Source organism: Rutidosis leptorrhynchoides, chromosome 3 (genome assembly GCF_046630445.1).
Source record: "Rutidosis leptorrhynchoides isolate AG116_Rl617_1_P2 chromosome 3, CSIRO_AGI_Rlap_v1, whole genome shotgun sequence".
In the NCBI taxonomy this organism is placed as follows: Eukaryota; Viridiplantae; Streptophyta; class Magnoliopsida; order Asterales; family Asteraceae; genus Rutidosis; species Rutidosis leptorrhynchoides.
The window spans coordinates 1,709,765-1,719,646 of NC_092335.1; the positions used below are offsets into that span (position 1 = coordinate 1,709,765).

The following is a 9,882-nucleotide window of genomic DNA, read 5'->3' on the forward strand; positions in this document are numbered from 1 at the left end:
AGTTATTTTTTTAACATAATTTTCTAATGCACTTTTAGATATGTTTTTATCAAACTTTTGCTCCCGGTAAAAAAATTCTCTGGATCCGCTACTGTGTTGAGTAATCAGAATTTTGAATGACTTGTCATTTGTTACAAATTATTAACCATTGTTTGGCTCAACCAATGATATTTGTAGACTTTGTTAGGAGAGTTTGATGATAGCCAATGATAACTTTGATTAGCGTCAAACTAAGTCGAAGTCATAAACGAAAGCACATACAAGGACGATCAATCAGAAGATGAAAAATAAAAGAGCTACCATCCCTAGAGCCGTGCATATGCACGGCCAAAATCCTACTAGTATATTAATAGAAAGTCGAACTAAACCAACAATTTCATACAAAACAAAGAAAAATGTATCACTCAATCCCTCCCTCCCTCCCTCCCTCATGTAACAAACAAAAACATATCATTTCACATTGGAATCCGTTCAACAATCACACAAGACCCTTGAGGGCCATCAAGTGTTGATTGATAAAACTGTACTCTATTAAAAAAGAATATTCGTTGACAAAAGTACAAGCATCCAAAGCACACCCTTCATTCACTTTTCTTTATTTAATTTTAATTTAAAATAAAATCAATCATCAAAAATCAGATAAAAACTGAACCACAACAATAAACACGCTATCTCCGTCGTCGTCGACGACCACTAGTACCGGAATATTTGTTTCATCGATCACTGGAAATGCTGGTAATTGAACCGACCACCGCCTTCCGTCTCCCCACCGACCGTTTTGCTCGTGATTGCCGTCTTCTTTCACACTTTCGCAACATCTTCATTCCCTGGTACAATTATTATTAATCATTTGCTAATACTTTTGCTTCTGTCAATTTGATTTTTTTTTTTTTTTTGTATATTTAACTGATTTTAGCTATTAAATAGTACTGTATAATAATTGTGGTAACGTGTTTTGTCTGAATCTTCTATCTATTTTGCTAGTAATAATAATAAGATCATTACTAGTAGAAGAAACAACAGAATTAGGGCTTCAGCAGAGGAGGTATCAGGTGGTGGTCCAGTGAAACAAGCGAAACCTCAGCGGTATCATCCGTCTGAGGACATTTCGGATTCACAAGATTCCGCCGATGAGAATGGGGATGCTATACTCGGACCTGCTGAAACTAGCAGGACTGTTATCGAGGTCTTTCTAGCATCATATCATCATATTGCTTTTAAAGTTCAATTATTATTATTATTATCATTATTATTGTAGCAACAAGTGTATTTGATTGTAGTTATATCTTTACTCGAAATACTTAATTCAACCTTATGATCAAAAAGCAACCAACCAAGCGAGTAAACAAAGTCATCTTAAATACAACTACTGTGTATATATTAAAAACATTTGGGCAAAGCTGGAGACCTTGCGTACTTCTCATCCAATATATCGAAAAATGTGTCATGTGTCACGTGGGAAATTGATTGCAAACATTTTATTTGATCAGGTAAATAGCAAGGCAATGCTTATGTTTTCAGGCCTGGTAAGTGATGGGGTACATGAAAATATTTTCTGGCCTGATTTGCCTTATGTCACCGATGAACATGGAAGTAAGTTATCACGCCAAACTGACATTAATTTCGTATAAGTATTTGATTTTGAAAAATTATTTGCATGCTCAATTTCCTTCTATGATACCTCAGATGTATACTTTCAAGTGAAAAATGATGAAGACATTCTTCAAACCCTTACATCCGAGGATACCCTTGTGGTAAGGAACACGAACTAGATATGGCTCTACCTATTAGTAACCAGTTATCACCTTTATTATATACTTATATATATTCAAAACATGCAACATGTCAGTAAAGTCTTGACTAACTCTGTAAATGACATCTGAAATACCTATTGTAAAGTACATTACTTTTTGAATTAGTCGCATCTAAAGAGTAAAGAAATTTATTGTTATGTTTATTAACCAATAATAAACTCAATGCAGCAAGTGATTATAGGTTTAGATACATCTGAAATGGTCAGCGAGATGGAGTTGATAGGTCAAGCCGAAAATGATTTTGATACGGAGGAAACTGACGATGATGATGATGATAGCGAAGTGGATGAAGATGATATTGATGAGGAAGATGTTTCTGATGATGACAACGATGAGAGTGGTGGCTATGAAAATGTGACACCTTCATTGCTTTTATTTATATTTGTATTTCTGTTTTTTTTCTTCTATCATTAGCAATGTCGTTATAACTTTCTATGCGTTGACTATATGTCTTAGGAATGGGTTTCACTTCTAGAAGATGAGGAAGATGACGAGGATCCTGGCGACTGGGCAAAGTTGGAAACCATGCGTTCTTCTCATCCAATGCATTTTGCTAAACAGTTGGCACAAGTAAGCATTGGTTCAGACAGTTTTCTGACAGTTAGCAAAAGGGGAAGTCGGCCAGGTTGGTTGGGTAATGAGTCAAAGCAAGCTTGATTTGAAACAGTCATTTTTAGTGTGCTTGGGTTAGGATTACCCACAAACAGTTCATGATCATTTAAAAAAAAAAAAAAAAAAAAATATTAACTTGTTAATATAATACAGTAATGTTTAAAGAAGATAAAATTATTACAATAACAATCTAAGTCTTTGAACAAAAAGGGTGGAGTAGGTTTTTTATATTGGTAATGGACTAATGGGGGATAAACTAGAACCTACATCAATCCATTAATTGTTAACTGTAAATGGGTCAAAAATACCACCTCTGCTGTTCCATTGTAAAGAACTACCACAAATGTGTTATATATACATGGGGTTTTGCCTTTTTGCTAATTTGAGGTTGACAAGTAGTCTGTTCATGCATCTTGTATTATTTTGTTTTGTTTTTTTTTTTTTTTTTCCTACATTAATGGTAGGGTCGGTTTCCAAGTATCACTTAAATATTCACCGCCGCCATTTGTTGATTTTGGGTAAACATTATTGTGGTTTATCAGTTTGTATCAGATGATCCAGTAGACTACATGGACCAGCCTCCTGCTGGTCTTGCTATTCAAGGTGTACTTAGACCTGCATTTGTTGAAGAAAGTTCTGTCATAAACAAGTATATGATTGACAGTCAGTCTGACAATGATGAAGAAGAAGTAGAAGAAGAAGAAACGAATCAGGTTTCTGAAGGTGAAGAGGAGGAAGAAGAAGATATAGGTGTTGTCAATGGCCATAGGCATGAAGATGGTCCAAATACAAAAGAAGAAGAAGAAGAAGAAGAAGAAGAAGAAGAAGAAGAAGAAGAAGAAGAAGAAGAAGAAGAAGAAGAAGAAGAAGAAGAAGAAGAAGAAGAGGAATTGCCGAAAGATGAAAATTCAGTAAATGGGACTTCATTTTATAAGCTAGAGATTGTAAAAATTCATTTAATCTCAGCACATGGGAATCAGGTATATTATTTTGGGATATTGATCTGGAACGCTGCAAAAAATGTGTTAAAATCTTTTTAGTGACTTGTAGTAGCTTCATTTAATTTGGGTGGATTTTGACATGTTCATATAAGTAACAATAGTATATGGGTTTATTACAGACATTTGTGGAAGTGGAAGATTTCAGGAGGGCTCAACCTGATGCGATAGCCCATTCGGCTGCCAAAATTATATCACGTCTTAAATCTGGTGGAGAAAAGACAACCCAAGCACTTAAATCATTATGTTGGAGATGCAAGGGCCTTCAAGTCGAGGTAATATCTATCTATCTACTACTCTCTCTATCTTTTTGTCTTACAAGATTCTTGTTGATATTCAAAATAATAGTCTCGTAGTAATATTTATTTATGTTCAAGTTTATATGTACGTTTCTATTAATGCCCCCATCCATAAATTTGGTGGTCCTGTCCTGTCCGTATTTTGATTGATTGTTTATATTAACTCCGGGGTAGTATAAATTATTAATTAAATTAATGCTCCATGATATGATATAGTAATTATGTGAGTTTAGACTGAAACGTAATACTGGCAGGAAGTAGCTGTTATTGGTGTGGACACCCTGGGATTTGATGTAAGGGTGTGCTCTGGAAGACAGGTTCAAACATTGAGATTTGCATTCAAAAAAAGGGTAAACTATATCCCAACACTTCTCAAATAAATATAAATAAATAAATAAATGATATAATAATAATAATAATAATAATCAGTACTACTACATTTCTTTGCATGCTTAATAGTACTCCTGTAATGTAATTACGTTTGTTTGAGTTCCTTATATATAATAAGTTATTGATAATACATACATTTGAATATATATGTATGTCACTTAGTAACAAACAGATCTGTTGCAACGCAGGCCTCTTCAGAGTACAGTGCTGAGAGACAGTTGAATAACTTACTATTTCCAAGAATCTCAGGGGGTAAACGACAGAAGCATAAAGAAGCCCATCAAACGGAATTGTAATCCAATCAAGTGCCGGAAGTATAACATATCTGTAGGCAAACCTACCTTTGTGTTCATTAATTAATTAATTATGTACAGTCTGCTCAGTTTCATCATTCTTTATGAGTTATAATCTTATTAACAGACAGATGATTGTAAGATCAACACCACTTAACAACAATCATCATGTACTTGATCATTCCAAAGTTCCCTCCATGTGTTTGTTCAATAAGTAAGTAACACCATTGGACACAACCCTTACCAACAAATCATTATTCATTATTCAAGTTAAATGTACGTATCATGGTTGTTTTCCCTCTTATTTACACAATCACCTTTGCTGCGTAATTTAAATGAGCTCTGATCAAATGCGGAAATAACAAGGCTAGAGCTGACACACAACATCGAGTTCATATATAGAGTTTATTGAAGCTAGGGTTTGGCCAAGTGACAGAATTGAACAGTAGGATGAGTTGTCATGAATTTGACACCTATGTAAGGAAGTTAACGGTGGTTGGAGAGATTGACCACGGTGGCTTGAGAAGAAGATTGGTGTAACTAATGGATTGGTGATTGGTTAATTAGGGATTTGTATATCATCTGCAACTCATCCCACCTCAAAGTCCCTTGGAAGCAACAACATCATCTTTCAAGTTAATTGAAACTGGCTTCATAACACCACTAACTACCGAATCATTAACCATCTCCACCGGACAATTAACAAGTCCGGAGCTAACCCAATACCACCATCAACAACCGGTGGAGCGGAGAGGCTGCCACATTGAATACCACAGCCAATACTACCACCATCTGTTGCCTTTTCTACCCCGGAATCGCCCAGACAAGAGAACTTGACTAAAAAATCAGATATAAAAAATAAGCCAATACTAAAATATCAGCAAATACTGCCACAATGTTAACTTATCACACTTTCTTCCGTGATATAACAAGCTCAAAAAGATGAAAACAACGGCGAATGCTAGAATCCAAAAGAGGATCATTGGGAGGTCTTATACTCTTATAGTATAAGTAGGTATGACTTTTTTAAAAAAAATTTATTTTTTCTTTGTGAAGAAAAAGGTGTACAAATATGACTTATCACTATATACATTAGTATTAGTATATACATTAAAAGAGAGTCTCGATTAGTTAATAATTGTTTTCAAAACCTCCTTAATCACCATTAGATTAGAAAATTACAGCATAATACCCCCTTAATCCAACGTCTGATCATCCACTTTAAATATTAGCTAATAAATCATTATTGATCAAAATTATACCCTTTATATCTTCTTCATCTCTTCCAGACCTATCTTCTTCATCTATCATTCTTCTTCCAGACCTTTGTGGTTTATCTAGCAGTTGTGGTAATTAGGGTTTGGTGTTTTGACTTTTTATGATGTTTTGCTTGTTCAAAACTTGCTAGGGTTGCACGGTTTCAGAATTAGGATACTTATGGATAACGGGATTGGTAAGGGTGAGATTATGATGCAGTCAGTAATAGATATAGTCCATCTAACTTTAAGTTTGTGGTTTAAGTTGCTGCTTTCCTATTTTGTTGTATCGAATTTACCAGGTGGAAACCAAGCTAAAGATTAAGCCATCAAGATTTAGCTACTTATCTGTTAGTATTAAATAAATTTGATATTTGTAGGAAATTTGTTATGCATAACAGGACTGTTAAAAACATTGTTGCTTTTGATGTTGATTACATGGATTCACAGTTGTGTGCACTTAGGTGCATTTTCATCCTTTGGTTTTTAATTTGTTTTGTTATATAAAATTTAGATTTGTCTATAAAGCAATTGCTGGTCACGTATTCTAGGTTGAATTTTATGTTCTTGCAGCGTGGGTCAATGCATCTATTTCCTTGAATCTTATGTAACCTGACCTTTTTATTGATCGAGTTCACGAGTATCAGAAAGGAAGGGACGTAAGTGAACAGGTCACGACCTCTTATCTGACCATGACCTCTTATCTGACCAGGTATCTATCTATCTGGCATCTCTATTGCTCAATACCTGTTTTGGTGCAAGTTCCAAATACAAATGGGATAATGGGGTTGGTTAGAACTTGCGAATTGTACGAAAGGTCATGGTGTTTGGTCCAGTCATCTTTCTCGAGTATTTTTCACTACACATGTTATAAGTGCAAGTTATAGTTTTGTTTTCATCAACATTGTGGATCATGCTGAGCCTCTGTGGGTGTGCTTTTGGCAGATCGACTTTAATGGACTACTGAGTCATTATTGTAATCATCATACTGCAGGTATTCACAAAGGTTATGTATAAAAATTTTAAAATTTGCTGGTCTAAATTTATTCTTGTATCTTTTTATACTACTTCTTAGGGCTGGTGTGCTTGCGATGAAGGCATGAAGCCCATAAGCACTTGATAGAGGTGGAAAAATGGGCGGGTTGGATAATGGGTTAAAACAAGGATAAATTAATGAAGATGAATAAGGATCAAGCAGTTCATCTACTTCTTATAACACCAAGTCTTCTCAGGCTTACAATGTTGCCATTACACTTGCCTCTTAAGAGGACCTAACTCCGAATTTATAACTTACCACTACCTCAACAATTTACTTGCGGTAAGTTACGTTTTTACTACTATAACTCAACACTACTGCTCAATTTATAACTTACCACTACTATTCAATTAATAACTTACCACTACTATTGGATTTAAATTGTGTGTGTATCATGGGTTGATAGTATGGGCCTTAACTTGATGCAATGGTGGTAGGGTAACAAAGTGAGAGTGGGTCCTTCAGCTGGGTTAACGGGTCAAAACAAGTATGACGACAACTTCAAAATTATTACATTAATATTTTGGTGTGTTTATGGATCAAGTGTTTTCTGGATTATGGTAGGTGCGTTATTAGGGATATACGAAGATAATCAGCGAGAAGGTAAAAATTATGTAGGCTATCAATTGTGAAGTTGTAATGGACTTATGGTTGAACTTGCAATCTGCGAGAAGGTAAAAATTATTACTTTTTTGGTTACTATATGTGACTTATCTTTTATAAGTAATTGATTTTTTGTTATTGTGCATGATTGACGGTCAGGTACTTTCACTCACTTGGGTTCTTGATGGTAATTGGTGGGTGACAATCCAACTCATGTAAAATATAAATGCTCCGTGTTTACATAGTGTCTAATGTACCCATTTGGCTTATATGCTCTTAATTAATATAGTCAAATATGTATTTTAGAGCAAAATAGAATGGGTCAGATGAGGTGAAGGTGCAAATGATCTTTAACTATCGATACATTCCTCTCATTCATGAATGTATCGATAGTAATGCCTCTTCTATGTTATTTTGCAGGTTATCCTATCTTCAATTGACTCTGGCAGATACATATAGTGCACTATTACATGAGGGAACACTCCCGGAGTTCCAGTGATTCCTCATGTTCAATGTTGGAGTTATATTAATCTATTGTGACTGCTATTGTTAAGTTTAAAGATCGCAAACTTGGTGGGGCCGTAAATAATTAAATGAGCCATTTTTGGTATGGCTGATCCGCACAACTCATAAGTATTATTGTGTCAAATAAGATATATTTGTGTATGCCTTTCTACCATCACAAAATCGAAAATCAAATCGAAAATCTGGGCTACGGTATGTTTAATCGCATTGTACAACTGTTTTTTTAGTGTATTTTTGGTATTTTTAATTTAATGAAAGTTTGTTTATGGTTGTTTGTCTAATTCAAACCATAAATCTACGTATATGTATTTTTAAATTCATTCTCAAATATCAATTTCAATGGCGGTGATAATGTAGACAAATATAAACAATATAATAAAATTTGTTCATAAACATAAGAGTGAAAGGGAATAAATAAGTTATTCTTTCATTTAATAGCATCCATCGAGTAGCACCGCAACACCAGAGTAAATAAATGAAATAAGGTTGGAGCATCGAGGGGTTCGATATTTATAGAACATAAGGTATTAATTTGGTTTCAGAGATTTTACATGCATTCAAGAATTACGTTAAAATTCTCATTATAGGTGTTAATATGTGCGGCTTTTATAATTAATCAAGTAATTTATTACAATATGTAGGGTTTTGGGTTTAGGTTTAGGATTTAGATTATAGGGTTTAGGGTTTATATTTTAGGGCTTAGGGTTTAGGGTTAGGGTTTAGAGTTTTTAGGGTTTAGGTTAGGGTTCAGGGTTTAGGCTTTAGAGTTTAGATTTAGCGTTTAGATTAGAGTTTAGGTTTAAGGTTTAGGTTAGGGTTTGGTTTAGATTTAGGGTTTAGGGTTTCGATTTTAGGTTTAGAGTTTAAGTTTATGGTTTTGGGTTTATATTTAGGGTTTGGGGTTTAGGGTTTAGATTCTAGGGTTTTGGGTATAGATTTAGGGTTCAGGGTTTAGGTTTAGGGTTTAGAGTTTAAAGTTTAGGTTTATGATTTAGATTTAGGGTTTAGGTTAGAGTTTAGGTTTAGGGTTTATATTTAGCGTTTAGGGTTTATGGTTTAGATTTTAGGGTTTGGTGTTTATGGTTTTGGGTTTAGATTTAGGGTTTAGGGTTTAGGTTAGGGTTTAGATTTTAGGGTATATGGTTTTGGGTTTAGGTTTAGGGTTTATATTTTAGTGTTTAGGGTTAGGGTTAGGGTTAGGGTTTAGAGTATATAAGGATTAGGTTAGGGTTTTGGGTTTAGCGTTTAGATTTAGGGTGTAGGGTTTAAAGTTTAGGTTTAGGGTTTTGGGTTCGATTTAGGGTTTAGGGTCTAAATTTTGGGTTTAGATTGTAATGCATATATTTACCATCCACAAGCAATTTTATAAAAGTATTGGCTGTGTTTACCCTTACTACAACTTTAATGTCAAGTAATTTGTGTTGTTAACCTATTAGCAATTGTTAACAAAATACCGGTGCAATGCACAACCCATTAATATTATTGTGTAGATTTCGTAATAGTACAGTATGTTGATAAAAGTATTTGTTGTTTGTAAAAGTATTTGTTGCCACTTACTGTATGCAGGTACCTGGTAAAAGTATCTATTACATATCATATACTCCGAAATCAAAGAAAAGATACGAGTACATGAAACCTTATGCTTTACTTTATGACAACAATTTTTTTAACCAATCCCGCGAATTCGCGGGTCTTTTCTTGACGAAATGGATGTTAGCATTTTTATAGTGTTGCACTTTCAATCTTATTTTATATGTATTGTTTTTAGGTTTAAAAAACCTACATTGATTATAAGTCAGGTAACACTATTATTGCAATTGAATCAATTTATTATAAACCTAACAAATACTATACAAGATATAGTGATTCATACAAGTCAATGGTGATTCATCCCTAAAAAAATCTCCGGCGAATTCGTGAGCCCATATAATGGGTCAATTCTTGTGACGCTCATGCTAATGAAATAGTTATATATGTATCTATTTAGTATTTCCAGCCATGATAAAAAAAAAATCGCTAAATTTCAGCTTCGTATGTACTTTTACTCATAAGCATT

The 9,882-nt window shown here is 34.1% G+C and overlaps 1 protein-coding gene and 1 long non-coding RNA gene across 5 annotated transcripts; both read left to right on the top strand.

Moving 5' to 3' along the window:
• The first annotated feature begins 609 nt into the window (after window positions 1-609).
• Window positions 610-4,598, top strand: LOC139895644 (uncharacterized protein At3g49140-like). Of its 3 annotated transcripts, none has more exons than XM_071878170.1 (11): window positions 610-830; window positions 985-1,186; window positions 1,491-1,593; window positions 1,687-1,754; window positions 1,983-2,168; window positions 2,271-2,384; window positions 2,969-3,218; window positions 3,252-3,406; window positions 3,547-3,699; window positions 3,978-4,073; window positions 4,302-4,598. In XM_071878170.1, exons 1-11 carry the CDS (start codon window positions 730-732, stop codon window positions 4,407-4,409), a joined length of 1,536 nt encoding a protein of 511 aa, XP_071734271.1. In that variant the 5' UTR covers window positions 610-729; the 3' UTR covers window positions 4,410-4,598. The 3 variants fall into 3 exon arrangements, with proteins under 3 accessions (XP_071734271.1, XP_071734272.1, XP_071734270.1); XM_071878171.1 differs by having other exon boundaries at window positions 3,267-3,406; XM_071878169.1 differs by having other exon boundaries at window positions 2,969-3,406.
• Window positions 4,599-5,683: 1,085 nt separating this feature from the next.
• Window positions 5,684-8,038, top strand: LOC139895646 (uncharacterized). Of its 2 annotated transcripts, none has more exons than XR_011775967.1 (3): window positions 5,684-7,372; window positions 7,461-7,495; window positions 7,722-8,038. It is a non-coding gene; the product is annotated as an uncharacterized lncRNA (long non-coding RNA). The 2 variants fall into 2 exon arrangements; XR_011775968.1 differs by having other exon boundaries at window positions 5,684-6,980; window positions 7,263-7,372; window positions 7,461-8,038.
• Window positions 8,039-9,882: the final 1,844 nt, after the last annotated feature.

Bases quoted from the DNA above. Each gene is read 5' to 3' on its own strand.
- LOC139895644 (XM_071878169.1), top strand. From the start codon at position 730: ATGCTGGTAATTGAACCGACCACCGCCTTCCGTCTCCCCACCGACCGT. The intron at 1,594-1,686 runs GTAAGTTATCAC...ATGATACCTCAG, and splicing joins TGTCACCGATGAACATGGAA to ATGTATACTTTCAAGTGAAA. The intron at 2,169-2,270 runs GTGACACCTTCA...TATATGTCTTAG, and splicing joins AGAGTGGTGGCTATGAAAAT to GAATGGGTTTCACTTCTAGA.